Genomic DNA, 18888 nt, shown 5'->3' with positions numbered 1-18888 from the left:
AACCAGAGTAAGCTTTTTAAAAAATTAACGACGTCATGTTATTCACATCCCTGCCTAAAACAACCCAAGGATTCCCAAAACACCCCAAGGATTCCCAAAACACTGAGTCTAAACTCTCAGGCCAATCCACATCCTTTGCACTGTCACAGCCATATTGAGGCTTTCTGCTCCTCGAGCACCTCAAACTCTTTCCTGCTTCAGAAATTATGCATATTTTCTTCCCACGTATGGGAATATCCTTTAAATTAGACAAGATTTTCTGGGTGATAATTCTTAGGGGAAAACACTATCACCATGCATTGGACAGGTTTTATTGGACACGACGTAAGAAGAGCCAGATGGAAGACACCTGCGTTAACGGTTAATTCAAAATAATATCAAAATATCAGTATCAAAGCTTCACTTTTCCTAATTAGGGCATCTACACAAAAATGGGGTATGCAGGTGTTTATGAATAGGGAATACACAAGCGACTTATTAGTACCAAATATAAAAATTGAGTTATCCCCTTTTTAAATACAACTCGGAAAACATAATGCAAAAATTTATGTACTGTACCACTTGGGAACACCAGATGGTTTTACCTTTGTTACGTAACTTTCTTATTCTACATAAATAAGTTTATCAAAATGAACACAGCATTTCACTAGGAAACATTTTAGATGTGCATACGTTCACCTGTACGCGGCCAAGACAAAGCCAGTTTCGAGACACGTCTTCTCAGACAAGCCACCGCATATCTAAACTCTAGTAGATCCTTCAACCAATTTACGTAAGCATAACCTATTCCGTCGCCAGAAAATAAAGAGCGGTATTTGCATTTAACGAGTGGAAACTCTTAATCCTTACAAAAAGAAAGGGAAAAGACAACATAGAACATAAAGGAAAACCCGTGTAAGACAAAACACAGCTTCTTTTCACTGATGAGGTAGGTGGCTCTGAAAAGAGCCTTTGGAGTCAAGCGGGCGGCGGCTCGTGCGAGCACCGCGTCCCGGCAGGGACTCACTTAGAGCTGGTGTACTTGGTGACCGCCTTGGTGCCCTCGGACACGGCGTGCTTGGCCAGCTCGCCGGGCAGCAGCAGGCGCACGGCCGTCTGGATCTCCCGGGACGTGATGGTCGAGCGCTTGTTGTAATGCGCCAGGCGGGACGCTTCGCCGGCGATGCGCTCGAAGATGTCGTTGACGAAGGAGTTCATGATGCCCATGGCCTTGGACGAAATGCCGGTGTCCGGGTGCACCTGCTTCAGCACCTTGTACACGTAGATGGAGTAGCTCTCCTTGCGGCTGCGCTTGCGCTTTTTGCCGTCTTTCTTCTGGGCTTTGGTGACCGCTTTCTTCGAGCCCTTTTTGGGCGCGGGAGCGGATTTTGCCGGCTCAGGCATAGCGGGCAGCACCGGCAACTGAGGCGACCAGATAAGCAAACCCAACAGTGGGTCCCAGGCTACCGGAAGCGACTCTGTACTTATAGAGGCCGTACGCAAATTAAGGTTCTGCTTACGCTGCGTCGTGATTCGCGAGTTTTCAGTGGCGCCCCCGCGAGGGAGACGAGATTATGTAAATGAGTGGATTCTAGCTGAGCTGTCCTATTGGTCACCAGGGTAAAGGCATGCTTTAGCCAATCAAAGTGCTCCGTAGACAATCGCCGCTCTGCCTACAAAAGGGTGAAGCGGAGGTGTTTGGGGCGACTTTTCTGGCCGGGAGGCGGCAGTTGTTCGCAGTCATGTCTGGTCGTGGCAAGCAAGGAGGCAAGGCTCGCGCTAAGGCTAAGTCGCGCTCGTCCCGCGCTGGCCTTCAGTTCCCGGTGGGACGAGTGCACCGCCTGTTGCGTAAAGGCAACTACGCCGAGCGGGTGGGGGCGGGCGCGCCGGTCTATATGGCGGCGGTCCTCGAGTACCTGACGGCGGAGATCTTGGAGCTGGCGGGGAACGCGGCCCGAGACAACAAGAAGACGCGTATCATTCCTCGTCACCTTCAGCTGGCCATCCGCAACGACGAGGAGCTGAACAAGCTGCTGGGCAAAGTCACCATCGCCCAGGGCGGCGTTTTGCCGAATATCCAGGCCGTGCTGCTCCCTAAGAAGACGGAGAGTCACCACAAGGCGAAGGGCAAGTGAGGCCGGCCCCCGGAAGCCCACCCAGCCCCCATCTCGAAGGGGCACCTGTGAAATCAAAGGCTCTTTTCAGAGCCACCCACTGTTTCAAATAAAAAGAGTTGTTACAAGAACCAGTGTCATTTCCAGCTCTCTCAGTAGGAAAGAGCGGGGCCAGAGGTGTGGGGGTTGGAGAGGGTGCTATTTGCCCACTACTCTGAGCCGTTCCTCGTCTGTCGAGTCTTCAGTCCTTAATCACCTTTGCGGGGTGGCTCGTAAGTCTCATGACTTAATTGACGCAGGTGGAGGTACCTAAAGCCGTTGGGCACCAAGGTTGACTCAGTTATAAATATTCTGCTAGGCGGCCCGCGACGCTGTATCTCAGAGTCGGTGCCGAGGGCGCCACTCCCCAGTTGTTGCCCGGGCCTTTGCCCGACGCTTGAGGTCTAGTACGAAGGGGATGTGTTCTCTCTCTCTCTCTCATGTACACATACGTACACCCCAGTCGGTAGGGGAGCGGGCGGTTTTCGGGAGTGTGGTGGACCTGGGCCTTGGCTTAACTGAGCTGACTGTCTTAGTCAAAAAAACGTGAGGAGATGCCTTGGCCCCGGAGATACAGGTCCCCACTTAGGCTTTCGGTGAGGCGGAATCTTGCGCCCGGGGGGGCGGACAACTTTCGAACCCGAGAAGCACCGAAAGGCGGAAAAGAGCCATCTGTCGGGACCAACTAGGGGCCTCTGAAAAGGTAACAAGGCGTTCGGGGGGCAGGGGACAAAGAGAGGACCGAGGTTCAATTCGGGAGCTACAAAGCGTGGAAAGGAAGAGGGTGTGGCGGGTAGCGTGTTGCAAGGCAGTGAGGGGCCGAGGAGGGACATTCTGACACGGTTGGATCAAAAATGACTGTCGCCCTGGAAGAAAGGAAAAACTGTTGGCGAACTGGAAAGTAGAAGGGGGGGGAGGCGGGGGGGCGGGGGGGAGGATTCTGCCCAAGCCAATCAGTGGCGCTAGGCCGGATGGCGTCACGGCCAATGGACGGCCAGCGCGGGACTTTCAATTATCGTCCCGCCCAATCGGGAAAAGACTGTGCCTATAAAGACTGCTGCGGCGGGTCGGCCCTGGTTACTCTCCCTGCCGCTGCGCTGGTAAGCTCGTGTTTTGGTTCGCTATGGCCCGCACTAAGCAGACTGCCCGTAAGTCGACCGGCGGCAAGGCGCCGCGGAAGCAGCTGGCCACCAAGGCGGCCCGCAAGAGCGCGCCGGCCACGGGCGGCGTGAAGAAGCCGCACCGCTACCGGCCGGGCACCGTGGCCCTGCGCGAGATCCGGCGCTACCAGAAGTCCACCGAGCTGCTGATCCGTAAGCTGCCCTTCCAGCGGCTGGTGCGCGAGATCGCGCAGGACTTCAAGACGGACCTGCGCTTCCAGAGCTCGGCCGTGATGGCGCTGCAGGAGGCGAGCGAGGCCTACCTGGTGGGGCTGTTTGAAGACACCAACCTGTGCGCCATCCACGCCAAGCGCGTGACCATCATGCCCAAGGACATCCAGCTGGCTCGCCGCATCCGCGGGGAGCGCGCTTAGGAGGTGCGCGCCCGGCTCGAGGTTCCATCATATCCAAAGGCTCTTTTCAGAGCCACCCACAACGGCACTTGGAAGGAGCTGTGCCACTCATCCTCCGTGCTCTTCCGGATGGACGCCGCCCATAACCCCGGGGTGGGGTAGGGGGCTAGGAGGGCAGGGCGTTAGGGCGGGGTAAAGCATTGTGCTCCTCACGCGTCAAGTCTAGTCCCCCGTTTGCTGGCCGCCTTCTGGGGTGTTATTCTGAGCCTTCCAGGAGTTCCGCTAGTCTGCTTATCCTGACTGGCGGAGTGGCCGCTGCTTTCTTGGGCGCGGCCAGGACACCCAGTCTCGCTTCCTGGGGCGGCCGCAGTGGCGGGCTCTTCAGGGGCGTCTTCTGGTGTTCGACGGTGACCCAGAGTTGGAAACTGGCCAGGCCCCGGCGGGGAGGGGCTTCTTGGTCGAGAATGGGCTGAGACCCAGAGGAGTCACTAGGGGACGCTCAGGATTCGCGGTCCAGAGCGCGCCCGGCCTGGCCTTTTAGACAGCTGGAGCCGCGCGCCGATCGCCGGGCGCCCGAGACCTCCTCACCCCCGCCGGAAATGGCCCCACCAGGCGCGGCTCTCCGGCTGGCGAGGGAAATCGCCACCTTCGTCCTTCGCCTCGCCGGGTTTCTGGCGGGTCAAGTTCGCGATTCCTGCGCTTCGAGTGTCGGTAATTTCGGGTCTCACTCGACGGTAGGATAACACCTCGCACCCTCTGCTCTTAATCAAAGCCACGGGGCGGGGGGGGGCGGGGGGGGCAGGGGGCGTGTACAGACTCGAGGGCCACTTTCGTGATCTGGGCCTTAAACGGACCGTTTCCTGCCCGGGTCCGCAGAGGGAGAGTCACTGTGCTCCGTGAAGGAGTCTCTAAAACCTTCGACCTGCGTCTGGATTCTCTGCCCAGACTTGGTAGTTCGTCTACATGTTTTCTTCAGACGTGTGGGAAGTCAGTTTTCAGGTATTTGAAGGATTACCACCCCACCCCGCCCCCGCGAGAGGACAGACGTGGCGCTCTGAGTTCAAGTTCTCGGGAAGAGAAATCAAACAGGCAGAACGTGGTCCTCCTTTGGAAAGATGAAGTTTCCCACTAGGAGGAAATCGTGAGGGTGGAGGCCTGAGAGACGATTCTTGGGCTATTTGGGAGGTGGAAGTGCAAGGCCTCTTAGTGGCCAGGGGAGTGAGTCGACGCGGTCTTGCAGAGCCCGTCTCCACAGAGCTCAGATACAAAGGCTGTACAGGTCTTAGATGACACCTCTTCTGAACCTTCTCAGTCACTTGTTTGCACCTGGAAGAGGCCAAGACTTGTGTTTGCTGTTTTGTCTCAGTACAGCCACAGGTTAAAGGCATTGGTTACAGAGATCAGTGAGAATTCACAGAGGACAGAAGGGGGAAGGAAGGAAACTTAGTTTTTTAAAGCTCCCGTTGCCTCTCCTGAGATGTGTCAGAAAAAGGGAGAGCAGTGTAGGGACTGAGGCCCCTCCTGCTACCGGTTGCCACCTGTTTGTGCTCCAGGGTCACGGCAGTTTCCCGAGCGTGCCTCCGGGTCTCTGCCCAGACCCTTAGTACCTGCTTTAGGCCCCCGCGGCAGGGTGGATCCGTGGCCCTGGATCTGTACTCTCTGAGTTCGGAAGTAGTGACTTCTAGAGGTGTGTGGGGCACCACCTTTGCACCCGTCATCTCATCCATCCTCGTGGCAAACCTTTCGGGGACATACAGACATAGGGCTTTCTGAGGTACAGTCCGAGGCTCTCAGGTGAGTGACTTGTCCGGCATCTCAGGTCCAGGAGCAGCTGAGCTGCGATGTCAGAGTCAGGTGTCAGTCCTCTGCATCCTCTGCCTGCCCCCAAGATCACACTGCTTTAATTGACCAGTCTGGGCACCCCTAACCTCCAGGAAGTCTCCCTGTCTGAATCTCAAAGGGAAGGTGAGTGGCATTGTTGATATCCACTCAGGAATAGAATGAAATTGTGTGTTCCTGTCACTGTAAAGGCCTACCCTCACGGCAGTCTTGCAGATCTTTCTATTTGTTTGGGAGACCAGCACGAACCGAGTTCATCAACACAAGAGAACGATTTAAAATGTAAGTTTTAACATGTCATCATTTCTGTACTTACATCATTCTTGACTCTCAGGTGAGAGTTAAAGGCTAATGAAGGACCAAGTAAATAAATGCTCTTCCTCTAATAATGAGCTTCTACACAGCTAGCTCGGTTGCGGGAAAAGTCTACCCTACACCTGGGAAAAACAGTCTTTGTTCAGATTTCATTCCGCCTTAGGGTAGTGGGGGAGAGGTGTGTGTGCGTGTGTAGAGGGAAGCTACGAGGTATTATGGCCCTGATGACACTACCTTTGCTTCCTTGGAAGAGGAGTGGGCCTTTGGGTTCACACCCTCTCCTCGTCATCCGTATCCTTCTCCAGGTCCCCATCTCAGCCTTCTCACGTTCTCTTCCTCTTTCTCTGCCAGGCTTATCAATATTCCCGGTTTCGCCCATGCTGGCCTTGGCTGTCTTTTTTTCTCCCCGCAACTCAAGTGAGATCATGGATTCCCTGCTTTCCGTGTCTCTGCCTCTCTGCCAAGTGTTCCCAAATTGGGATCTTCTGCTGAGACCCCTGTCCGGAGCTCGACACCGATATTTCTAACTGCCTGGTGGCCGGGTCTTTCTGGGTGGAAAATAGGCACTTCAGACTCGGCTTATTTCCAAAACTGCGTCATCTTGCTTCCCAGAGCTATTTCTTCCCTTCCATATTCCCCGTCTTACTGAAAGACACCTTCATCCCCCATCTGTTCAGATCAGAAGTCCCTTCCTCTTGTCCTTTGTCCAAATCTCATGAGTCACCAACTGTTATCAAATCTACTTTCTGACTTTCAAATCTATGACCCTCTCTCCATCCGTCCCTGGTCCTGGCCTTAACTGATGCCCTCACCAGCTCGGAGCTAGAGGATTAAATATTCAGGCTAGACTCTCTGCCCTGCCACGAGGCTGCCACTCTGTGTGAGAGCTATCTTTTTTAAAATGCATTTTTTTGAGCCTGTCACTCTCATGCTTAAAACTTTTCCACCTCCTTCCCATTCCCTTCAGAATGGAGTCAACCTTCTTTTGCATGACAGTTCAGAGCAGTGGAGGTCAACAACTAGTAGGGACTCTGGAGTTAGACAGACTTGAATTTGAATCCTAGTCTTCCCAGAGAACAGGTATGTGACTTCAGCAAGTAAATCTCCCTAGGCCTCACTCTGCAAACGGGAACGATAGCGTCTTGCTAATAGCGTTGCTGGAAATATTAAAAGTGACGATTCCTATAAAGTACCTAGCACAGTGTCTGGTCCAGAATAAGCATTCAATTTAAAAGATCCCAATCACAATGATTTTAATGGACGTCTAGTTCCTGGTATTTCTCAGAGCCTCCCCAGGGTTCAGGTGCTCTGCCAGCTGCAACAAGTAGGTTCTAGCCTCACAGAACACCTGCAGTCCCCAAGTGTACGATGTCTTCACACATTCCATTTCTTCTGTCTAGACTGTTCCCCGCTTTTCTGTAGCCCTGAGAACCCCTGCTCGTTCTTCGAGATTCAGCCCTGTGTGGCCTTCCCTTCCCTTTCTCCTCTCCGCCGTCGTCTCTTTGGGTCCTTCTCCTTGCCTCTCCCACTTCCTATCCTGACACCCCTTCCTTTTCCCTACCCTCAGCATTAGGCCGGCAGCATTCCTCGGGGTGAGGATTTGTCCCTGTTCATCTCTGTGGCACCAGCACCCAAGCGGTGCCTGGCACGCGGTGGGTGGTCAGGAAATGCTTGACGAGGGGCCTAATTCATCTGCCCTTCGACTCTTTGCCTTATATGAGGGAGTCGGGCACAAGGTGTCCTTGTGTTGGGGTCCTTGAAGTTACAGATCAAGAGCAGGCCTGGACTGGACCTCTGTGAAGAACTTCCAGGGTTCTTGGGGTTCCCGGAACACGGGAGCAGAAAACTGACCATGGGCAGGGCGTCTGGAAAGCCCAGGTGCCCCTTGCCCATGAACTGCCACCGTCCCAGATGTAGCCCGCTCCTGGTGATAGTAACTGAGCCAAGAGTTCACTGAGCTACGCCCCCGCCGGCGGCCCCAGTCTGTCCCTGAATGCAGCCGATCCGGCGGGGAGCGTCTGTTTTTATAGCCCCAAAGACATCAGATTCAGCCCTGCTGACAGGATTGTTTGGGGATGCGGTAGGGGTTTGGGGGACGAGCAGGGGCAGAGAGTGAAGCATGCATCGAGAGAGGCAGGAAGAAGAGGAGAGAAAAGGGGATGGGAAACAGAAGTCTAGGGTCCACACTGGCGCTGAGGCCTGAGGCCCCTTGGAGGGTAGGGCCAGGGCTCCTGACCCCTAACCAGTAAAAAGGCTCCAAAGAGAAGAGACCGGGATCTCCGTTTCCTCATGTGTAAAGCAGGATCGTAATTGCACCCGCTTCGGGATTGCTGTGAGGATGGCAAGAGATAATACAGTTCACACAAAGTGCTTAGCACAGAGCCTGACAGGTGGTCATAAATCCATATTAATAACATCATTAACATCGATGATGTCAACGTTAGTGACGTTAATATGAACTGATGTAACTCCCAGTTACAATCGTGTCGTAGAAAAGAAGAACAACACACACCAATTGGTGAACAATTTTAAACACATGACCAGCTTCTAGACCGTGGGGCCCAGGCGGTAAGAATACCCACGTTCCTAGATGGCTTATGGCTCATCTTGCACTCACCTCCTCTCATTCAGTTTCACAGTAACCCTGGGAGGGAGGAAGGGCTTTTTTCCTCCTGTTAAATAGATGAAGAAACTAACCCCGGTGAGGGAGAGACACCTGGGAAGGTGGGTCACACAGCCGGAAGATGGCAGAGGTGGAACTTGAGCCTGGGTCTCGTGTTTGGCTTTTCTTTTTGTATTAGACTTATTGTTTCAGAAGGAAACAATACACGCAGTAGTTACATATAGAGATACAGTATCACTCTATATGTACAGTAGCTCTGATTCCTGCTGACTTCAAACTACAGTAAGATAATTTTATATTACTACCAACTGCACACACACACACACACACACACACGTCTAAAAAGTGAAACAAGGTGTACAAAAGGATATTTTTTTTCCACTGGGGACGCACCTTGATATTTTCAATCCTATTCCGATTTATTAATAGAACATACTGGCTCCTATTTTCTAAATTGATTTCACCACCTGCTAATGGGTTACAACCTGCAACTGAAAACCACTGCAAAAGAGAAAATTACAAGGAACAAAGTAAAGTCACCACTCAAATTAAAAATTGTTACTATTTTGTTCAACAGGAATCCCAGCATCTCTTCATACCTGGAGGCACGTACCTGTGTTTGCAGAAATGGGAACCAGGTCTGTAGGCTCTGTGAGGAGAAGACATGCAGTAAAATGGAGGGCATGCCGTGGTAGGTGGCAGAGAAAGGCGCAGATGAGAGAAGTTCAGAGCGAAAGATCAATTCTGACTGAGGGAATCACAGAGCTCTTCCTGTGGGAGAACTTGGGACCGGGGCAGGGAGTTTCATCCAGGCAGAGGAACCAGAAAAAGACAAGGAGACTTAGGAGTGTTGGCCAGTCCACAGGGCGGGCCAAGGCCAGGAATGGGAAATGGCTTTTCAGTGGTGGGGACTTTGAGGCCTGCTGACTTGGGGGTCTTGAATGCCAAACTGGGGAGAGGGTGGATTTTACCCTGTAAACAGTGTAGGGGAGAGGATTATAGAAGAGGAAGCAAAAAAGTTAACATACATATGTAGAGATGCTCATAAATATTAGCAATCAGAGAAAGGCAAATTAAGGCAATGATGAGATGTCATTTACACTGGATACTCCGGTTGGCCAGGGTGGAGGGCTTAGATGGTTGGTGCCCCACTGGGGGGGTGTGGACTGGGACAGCCATTCTGAAGGGCAGCCTGGTACTTCTTAGACCAATTAAGGACACGCATCATAGGAGCCAGCAACGCTGTTTCTGGATGTTTATCCAAAAGACACTCTCACACGGGTCTATCCGGGGAACATGACAAGGATGATGGGACATTAGGAACACTGTGGGCATTCGTCACTGTGAGAGCGGATAGAGAAAATGTGGTCGATTCACTCCGTGGAGTACTCTGCAGCAGTAAGAGACAGTGGATTAAATGGATACCTAACAACAAGGAGAGATCTAAAACACAGTGCTGGGGGAAATAAGGTAATACGTGGAATGAGATTTAAAACAAAACTATGTAAATTAAAAATAATTACTATATCTTGCAATCATACATAGAAACAAAAGATACCTTAACCATAGTAGAATGGTTTTCTATGGGGGATGGGGGAAAGATCAGGAAATGAGGATAAAAGAGAACAAGAAAAGGGGGGGAACCCCTGAGGGTGGAGTGCCGTAAGCAGGTGGGTGACATCGGAGCTGTGTGTAAAGAGGGTTAATCTGGGGAGAGGGTGCCAAAGGAGTCAGAAGTGAGCAGCACCCGACGCAGGAGGCCAAGTCACAGGCCTCAGGGACACAGCAGATTGAGAGGTGCTGAGGATGAGAAGAACGAGGGGACCAGCCACAACAATGGGCGGGGCGGGGGGGCAGGTGCACACGCGGAGTTTTGACGTTATTGCGCGTAGAAGATTGCCTGAGCCTGGATGGGGGAAGGGGCAGGAGGGGGTTGTTGTGGCAAAAAGTAATCAAAGCTGTCTCGGGAACTTCCTGCCTGAGTGGCTGGGAGGATGATGCCACCTTCACAGGCATGGGCAGCCTGAGAGGGGAGAGGCTGAAGAATTTGCTTCAGGCCACACCGGGTCACAGCTCTCAACGGGCAGTGGCAAATGGCCTTGTCCTTCTTGAGAGGCAGCTGGGCGTGGGGATCTGGAGGCAGATCTAAGGACCCAGCTGGGTTCTCTCATCTGCCCAGAGGAGCTGGAGGAGCCCCTGGGATTCCCTGGGAAGAGCTTATCAAGAGATGGCCCAAAGGACAGGCTTGTGAGGACCATCTACACCCCTGGGGCATCTGGTGGGGAAGAGAAGCTAGAGTAGTTTTGTCCTGAAACCAGAGGAAAAATATAATGAGGAAATTGGAACAGATGATTTCTTGGGTCCTTTCCAGCACCAATGCTGTATGTCATGGTTCTATTAAGTGTATCTGGCAAATATATTCAAGATCCTCAGATCAAATTTTAGACAAATATTGTAGTAAGATTCAGGAGCGTCATAGTGTATCAGAGAATGCCAAGTTATTTAAACTGCATGAGCATCAGTTTCTTGCTTTGTAAAATGGGGATAATATTTACCTTTGGGGGTTGTTCTGAAGATCTGAAATGGTACAGAGTAGGGATTCCATAGACGGGAACTATTCCTCATTATTCTTTTATTTAAAAACTAATTCAAATCAAAGAGGTTTCTAAATTCAACCCAAATGACCACTTCCAGTTTAGGGGAACCAGAAGTTTCTGTGCCTCCGCCCATCACCGTCTCTTTTTCCAGTCTTCCTCAGTCCTGCCGCCACCATGCTTGTCCAGGGCCCTCTAGGGCCTGCAACAGCCTCCTCACTGGTTTCAGTTTCTCTTTCTCTTCCCCCTTCAGTGCAGTTTGCACATCACAGCCAGGCTAAGCTTCCCAAAACATCACTGTCAACTTGCTCAAGAATCAGCAAAATCTCCAGGCCTTATTCTGGGGAATCTAATGTCCTCTGCCTGGTTTCAGGGTTCTCCAAGATTCAGCTCTTTGGGGTGTGGTTAGCCCAGCTGAGAAGCAAACGTTATCACCAGGCCTCGTTAACTAGAAAAAATTGACTGGCGGGGGCGGGGGGGGGGGGGGGGGGGGAGGGAATCACCCAGGGGAATGAATGCCTGGTGAAAAATAGACACGTGTTTAGTGAATTTCTTTCAGTTCATAAAACTTTTTTTTTTGTTGTTTTTTAGATTTAACTAATATTTATTGTCTACTATGTGCCAGGTACTACGCTAGGCGTTTTGAGATGGTTTATCCCCTCCCCTGTATGTTTGTAACATTAAGTATTTTTTATAGTAAACAAAGATTTAAAAAGGAAAAACAAAGTGGCTCATAATCCCACTCTCTAGATTACGTACTTCTGTTGATGCACATACACAAACAAAAATGATATTTTACTTGAGAGCTAATCGAACTGTACAGAAAGGAATCAAATGAAAGTCCTCCTCTCCTCAGTCTCCTATCCTGTTTGCTCCTCATGATGGTGACAACAGTTACAGGTTTCTTGTGTGTACTTCCAGAAAAATGTTCTATTTATTTACCCACATAGTCATATACATCCATTTAAGACAGTTTACACAGAAACACACTGTCCTGCCTGCCCTTTGCTTTTTTAACTTAAAAAAATATACTTTACGTATAAGTGAAATATATATGCGTAAAATCTATCTACCTAAGAAGTCCTTCTATATCAACCGTTTGTCGTTAGTGCCATGGTGCTGATTCTGGCTCCTAGCCACCCTGTGTACGGCAGAGCGGAACCATGCCTGGTCTTTTTTCGCCATCCTCTCACCTTCCGGTGCTATATCAGACAATGCTCCGCTGCTATTGATAGGGTTTTTCATGGCCAGTTTTTTTCAGAAGTGGGTGGCTAGGTAGCTCCCTCTTCCTAGTCTGTCTTAGTCTGGAAGCTCTGCTGAAACCTTTCCACCATGGGTGACCCTGCTGGTATTTGAAATCCCGGTGGCATAGCTTTCAGCGTCACAGCAACACGCGGCGGCCACGGTCTGACAACCGACAGACAACAGATGGGTGGTGTGGTTCCCTGACTGGGAAACGACCAGGCCACAGAAGAGAAAGTGTCAAATCTTACCCACGAGACCACCAGGATTGGCTACATCGACACTTAACGGGTATAAAAACGCGTGTGCATCAATCTATCTCATTCTTTTTAAAGGATGCACAGTTTTTCATTTAATGGATAGTTCTTAGTTTATTTATTCACTCATATTAATGGATATTTAGGTATTTCCCAGATTTTTGCTACTAAAATCACTGTTGCAACTTATTAGCCTTGTGCATATAACTTAGTGTACACTCTTCAGTATATCTGAAGGGTAATTTTGATGGGTATTGCTAAATTGGCTTCCAAAAGTTTTGGTGCAACTGGCCCTGGACATTAGCAAACTTTTAAATTTGGCCAGTTTGTTATTTGGTTCTGAATCTCGTAGTCCCCCTCAGACATCAGGACGAGCAAAAAGTTAAGTGTTTCCTGATCTCCTTGCAAACTATCTTTCTTAAGGCAGCGGCGGTCTCCAGCCCATCAGAGTCCCTGCTCAGGGCTACACTTTGAGCTTGTGATTGAATTTTCCTCAACCAGGTTTTGACTTTAGCCTTATGTTTCTTTGGTTGATCTTTCCCCTCCTCTCTTCCTTTGCTGCTTGGGTTTTGTGTTTAACAGTTGGGAGGTTATCGCCTCTGGTCTTATTGCATTGTGAAGCGGTAGAAAAGGAAATGGAGGGCTAGTGGCCACTCAGACCTGAGATGACTCAGGTCATCAGCGTGGCCTGCTGGGCCCACACGCACCCCGTTCCAGCCTCTGGTCCTTGGCTCTGTAGGCTCAGAAATTCCATTGTGTTGGTAGGCCAGGGGTGGTAGGCTCCGAAGGACTAGATCCCACTGACCAGACACTCAAGAGACAGATGTATAAACCCTAGTAATAATTATTATCATTCATAGGCATTAGCATTTACTGGATGCCAATCATAGTGCTAACTGCTTTATAAATATTAATACACGTTATCCACATAAAAGTAGGTACTCTTTTCATCCTAATGCTACCAATAATGAAAATGAGGCTCAGAGATTAAGGAAGTTCCCCAGGGTTTCACTGTTAGTAAATGGTGAAGTTAAGATCCTAACCTGAAAAGTCTGATTCCAGAATTCATGGGCTCTTAATTTCTGGTGAGAAGTGTAACTGATCAGCCCATTAGCTCCCTGCAGGCAAGTCTGTATGGGAAGCCAAACTACCATTAGAAAGTCGGGAAGAGCGTGGAGGCAGGTGACCTCCGTGGCTGCCATTATTCAGTCAGGATACTGTTCACCCTTGCAGAAACTGCTTGTGCTCACTAGAGAGTCAGGGTACCATCTGCCTTGGAGGGTAGCTGGATGGTCACGACCCCGTAGTTGTTCCCCACCCCCCACCTTGTTGCCAGCCCCCTTCTATAACATGGTTGCTGCAGTAAGCAATTACTTTGTTGCAATTGTCGCCTTCTACTCTATCACCAGACAAGAAATCCCAGAGTTCACTGCACAGAAAGGCTCCTAGGCCAAATGAAGACGTTCAAGTCACACAGTTAATCGAATCCATTTAACAACGTAAAGCAGGGAGAAAAGGGAAAGTGATGGGAGAGGTTAGCACGCTTGGAATAGGGTGCAATGAAAGGGGAAGTCCAACACAGCATCAAACCCTGGGTTATACAATGTTCTGTCCCGTCTTGCTCCTGCGTCAGCCTTCCGCATTGATGCTGCAGTTAAGAGGACGGGAGTTGAGGTAGGCAAGGGGGCTCAGCACATGGGAGGTGCCTGAAGTTGATTTATGCTGCTCGATCAGTGAGATACACGGGCAAGTATGCTTGGCCATAGTTGTAATTCACCAATAACCTGCTGAATAGCTATGAATTTCTCTGGGTATGGCATGCAGAGGACATATCAGGCCACAGTGGGTGTCACCAGTAGATGGCTGATTTAAGGCATGAATCCTGGGTACCTCATGTACCTCGTGACTATTTGACATGGTGCTTTACTTGGTCCTTCCACCCCTTCCTCTCTCTGTTTACCACGTGTGGTCTACTTTGTGTCTAACGTGTCTCACAAGCTTTGCTAACTTATTATCTACAGTTAGTTTCTTCTCTTTATTTGTTCATTCTCTTATTTTCTACAGAAGAATTAAATATTCTTAAATAATACATTTAACACATTATAACAGTCAAGTTAGCTGGGGAGTCTGTTTGATTCTTTAAGATAACTTTACATTTTTCTGGTCTAAGCGTGAAAAATCTGGCCCTGCCAATCTGTTCATACCTCATCTGTACCCACTATCTGCCTTCCTCTCTAAATTCTGGCTGTACTGACTCCCTCCCTTCCCCAGTGATTACAGAACATTTAAGAACTAGATTGGGTGAAATAGGCAATAAATACATCAACTTTGGTCTCTGTGTCACTTCACTGCTTCACTCTTTCACATACATCTTCTCCTTTGATCCTTAAAACATTCCTGTGAGAAAGGCAGGAATTCTCAGTAACACTAAAGATGAGAAAAGTGAACTTTGGCAAAGCTAAGATTTGCCACGGTTCATGCAGCCCAGATTATCTATCTATCTATCTATCTGTCTGTCTGTCTGTCTGTCTGTCTGTCTATCTATCCATCCATCCATCATGTTCTGATTGTTTGTGGGGAAAATTATACATGCATATTCTAAGACATCTGAACAATTCAGAAATGTTCAATGAATATAACAAAAACCAACACCTACAAATCATTCTTAAATTTTTGTCAGCCAGCATTCTTCCTGATAATTCTCTACACGTCCATACGTATTTATATATATTAGTAACATTCTGCATAAATGGTAGTTCACTTCTTGTGGCTCAACTAGAGAAATAACATGTACCTCAATAGCTAGAATATAAGGTACAGAGTGCAAGGTTTCAAAAGAAGAAAATAAGAATGTAGTGTAAGATGACTCAGGAGCATCTAGCCTGGGTGCCCAGGAGGATAATGCTGCGATTCAGAGAAGTAGGGAGCCTGGAAAGGAAAGGGAAGCCCTCAAACTGATCCATTGTGAAGTTTGATTAGCCAGTGAGACACTTAAGTGCCTCTTTGACCATGGTGATGGAAGTAAACCCACAGGCTGGATTCTATAATCATTTATATATATTCTAGTGGAAGTGCTGAATTCACCCGGGGCGGGAAGAGATGGCAGCCAGGGCTGGCTTATGGAGAGCACCTGAGCCACTCAGGGCGAACATGAGAAGGAAGTTATTTTGTTAGCAAATCGAGGAGATGACATAACATTATATTCCTTTCTGTTATAGATGGTTAAGAACTTTTTAAAAAAGTCATTTATTAACACAAAAAGAGGCATAACGCACATTCTGTAATTTGGCAATATTAGGGGCTGGATATAGCTAACAGAGGGTTCAGTCATGCGCTATCATGATAGTGTTCAGTGGAGTAGACAAGGTGGGAACAAGGATCACTGTTAAAAATCGCTGTAAAGAAGCTGTGTCATGAATGGTTAAAGGACAAGGTCTTGGAGAAATTTAGGAAGACAAAAAGGAACATATTCATTGATTATAAAATTCAGTACTATTCAAAATACAAGCCAAATAACAGTTAGTAACACAAGCTAGTAACACAATGCATTTTTTAGTCATACGTCTTTTACATTTGCCCCAAATGTTTTGAGGAAATAAGCTGTTTTACCTTTTTCCTCTTGTAATGTTTTGTACCAGAGAAAACTTATTAGGGTCATTCACCTCATGTTTTTCTTCTCTATCAAAGAAAGCAAAATTTAACGTTATGGTAAACAAATTAGGTCAATATATACTCAGATTCTAAATACTTTTGTTTCATTTCAAGAAAAACTGTGTCCTAGACCGGTGGTTCTCAAACTTTAATGTGTGTCAGAATCACCTGGAGGGTTTGTTAAAGCACAAATTGCTAAGTCTCACCCGCCAGAGTGTCTCATTTAATAGGGCTGGGGTGGGTCCAAGGTTCTGCGTTTCTAACAAGTTCCCAGGTCATCTGAGATTAGAGACCACACTTTAAGAACCACTAGTTTAGGCAATGGACATGTTTTTCCCTCTTGCCTTCCATTATTCTTTGATTTCTCTTCAAATTTTTGATATCTCCTTCTCCAGAGTATCTCAGTGAGGATCAGATATATTCAATCTGCATTGCCTTTAAAGTTAAAAAAAAAAAAAAAAAAAAAAAAGTCACAGTGATATTTGAAATAGAAATGCCACCAGCTGCAGGTGACATTTTAATTTAAAGGGAAAATGAAAGATCTTGAACATTGAACCCTCTTGTTTATTTCTCACCTGGACATCTTCACAAATGTTATTCTCATCACTCCCTCCCTGGTCCTCCCCCTCAGCCATACTATATATCCCGGTAGGAAGCCAGGCATTCTGCTCTTTCTTCAAAGCCTCACACAAGCCCCACCTCCATAGCCAAGCTTTCCCCAGTTTCCCAGCAGCCAGTGCCTTCTGTAGTATCAGGACTCCCATTAATTACTGTCTATACTTCTCATCATACTGAATATGTGCTACCGTGTACTATTGGGCCGTTTATGTAAGCATGTATGTGTGTATTTTATGTATTATTTTTCTTCCCCATTCTGATGGGCAAGCCTCCCATCCTTTGACTTTCTGGCATCTCCATTGCTAAAGCCCCATGTTTTAAACCTAGTTCACCCTCAAGTATGTGATGCTAATGAGAGCAGCCAAGTGTGGAGACCAATAAAGCTGGTTTCTTTTTTGGGAGCTGATGTAGAATTTCTTCTCTCAACTACTCCCAGAAACAAAGTTAGCCATAAAATCATAAGCCTAGAATGCTGAAAAAATCTTTTACTTATAAATGGAATAGTTGCAAAACTATAATTAGGCTAGAGGTGTGGACCTACCACATTTCAATCCGGATCCGGGCGATGTAGAAGTGGTAGTATCGAGAATGGCTTACTGTTTTCTTTACCATGCCGATACCGGGGAATAATTTGCTTTTGCCCCGTCAACAATTAAAGCGTGCTTTCTGTATCGATGGCGGGTCTCCCATTCTGGGCTACAAGAGGGCCTACCCGAAGTCACACACCTGAATGATCTGTTTCTTGCAGACTTGCTTTCGGGACATTAAGATTTAGTTTGCTCAGCTTTTATAGAAGGATCCTACTAAATTGCCTCTGCCTTTGTACCTTTGCAATATTGTCACTGAAAGACCGTATCCCACAGGCTGACTAAATTGTCCCTTGAAAAAAAGGAAACAGTACTTTCCATACACTGGCCAGATAATTTGCCAGGCAGATTTGTCTTGAAAGTAAAGAGCTCCATCTCTGATTTCATAACCTATTATTTCTTTGGATTTTTCAATAGTTTATGATTATGATTGTACTTGATTCTGCTGATGCTCACACCTTTTCCAGTGAGCAGAGCATATGTCACAGAACATTATCCAATGTGAACACAGCCCTTAAGCCATTTTAAGGCTTACACACATCATGTCAAGTGTGGCCCAGGTTAATTGACAAGGCTAACCACCGTCAGGCGGCAGAAGTGGCATCCGTGGACTACATATCTAAATCTGCCTTTGCCTCCTTCTGCTGGCTTCTGCTCTTCACGGCTCAGTCCAAGGACCACAAACCAGGATAGCACGCACCAAGCAAACTGAAAGAATGTCTCATCTGGAGCACATCAACCTCTCCGGTTGGTCAACAAAAAGGGAGGCAGACAAGTGAGGCAGCTTTAGGCAAACGTTTTGGGCATCACTTCCTCTCGCCAATTCCTGACCTGACCGCAGCCGGCTCCCAAATGCAAACTTCCCTTCCCGTTTTGTGGCCGCTACACTTGACACAAGTGTCCAGCTCCTCTGACGAGTGTTTGGTTGGCCCTAAAAAGGGCCTTTGGGGTCATCACACGTGAAACTGGAGCGGCAGCTTAGCCTCCGAAGCCGTAGAGGGTGCGTCCCTGGCGCTTGAGGGCGTAGACCACATCCATGGCGGTGACCGTCTTGCGCTTGGCGTGCTCCGTGTAGGTGACCGCGTCCCGAATGACGTTCTCCAGGAACACCTTCAACACACCCCGGGTCTCCTCGTAGATGAGGCCCGAAATCCGCTTGACTCCTCCACGCCGAGCAAGACGCCGGATGGCAGGCTTGGTGATGCCTTGGATGTTGTCTCGCAGGACTTTGCGGTGGCGCTTAGCACCACCTTTGCCTAAGCCTTTCCCGCCCTTCCCTCTTCCAGACATGACTGGCACAGGTTGAAGACACAAGCTCTGGAACGGCTGAGGGCGGCTTCTGCCCTGATATACGAGAGGATCGGACCAGATTGAAAACCGAAAGCGCGCGGGCGGGAAGCGTTCTAAATTGTCCCCGCCCGCTCGGCATTTCGTCATTTCTTTTCTGCGGTTCCCCGTATCCCTCCTCCGCCCTCCACCGCCCGCTCTATCGGACTCTGACCTTTTTGAAAATCTAT

At 48.7% G+C, this 18888-nt stretch overlaps 2 protein-coding genes and 1 pseudogene across 2 annotated transcripts; 2 read left to right on the top strand and 1 right to left on the bottom strand.

Moving 5' to 3' along the window:
• Window positions 1–984: 984 nt before the first annotated feature.
• LOC131404401 (histone H2B type 2-E) lies at window positions 985–1417 on the bottom strand. The gene has a single exon (XM_058539007.1). It carries the CDS (start codon window positions 1381–1383, stop codon window positions 1003–1005), a length of 381 nt encoding a protein of 126 aa, XP_058394990.1. The 5' UTR covers window positions 1384–1417; the 3' UTR covers window positions 985–1002.
• A 265-nt stretch (window positions 1418–1682) lies between these two features.
• On the top strand, window positions 1683–2251 carry LOC131404399 (histone H2A type 2-A). The gene has a single exon (XM_058539006.1). It carries the CDS (start codon window positions 1722–1724, stop codon window positions 2112–2114), a length of 393 nt encoding a protein of 130 aa, XP_058394989.1. The 5' UTR covers window positions 1683–1721; the 3' UTR covers window positions 2115–2251.
• Window positions 2252–3104: 853 nt separating this feature from the next.
• On the top strand, window positions 3105–3794 carry LOC131404397 (histone H3-like; annotated as a pseudogene).
• The last annotated feature ends 15094 nt before the right edge of the window (window positions 3795–18888 follow it).

Source organism: Diceros bicornis, chromosome 4 (genome assembly GCF_020826845.1).
Source record: "Diceros bicornis minor isolate mBicDic1 chromosome 4, mDicBic1.mat.cur, whole genome shotgun sequence".
Classification (NCBI taxonomy): Eukaryota; Metazoa; Chordata; class Mammalia; order Perissodactyla; family Rhinocerotidae; genus Diceros; species Diceros bicornis.
The sequence above is the reverse complement of the archived record's forward strand: the minus strand, read 5'-3'. Positions and strand labels throughout refer to the sequence as shown.

Coding starts and splice junctions, on each gene's coding strand:
- LOC131404401 (XM_058539007.1), bottom strand. CDS start 1,383: ATGCCTGAGCCGGCAAAATCCGCTCCCGCGCCCAAAAAGGGCTCGAAG.
- LOC131404399 (XM_058539006.1), top strand. CDS start 1,722: ATGTCTGGTCGTGGCAAGCAAGGAGGCAAGGCTCGCGCTAAGGCTAAG.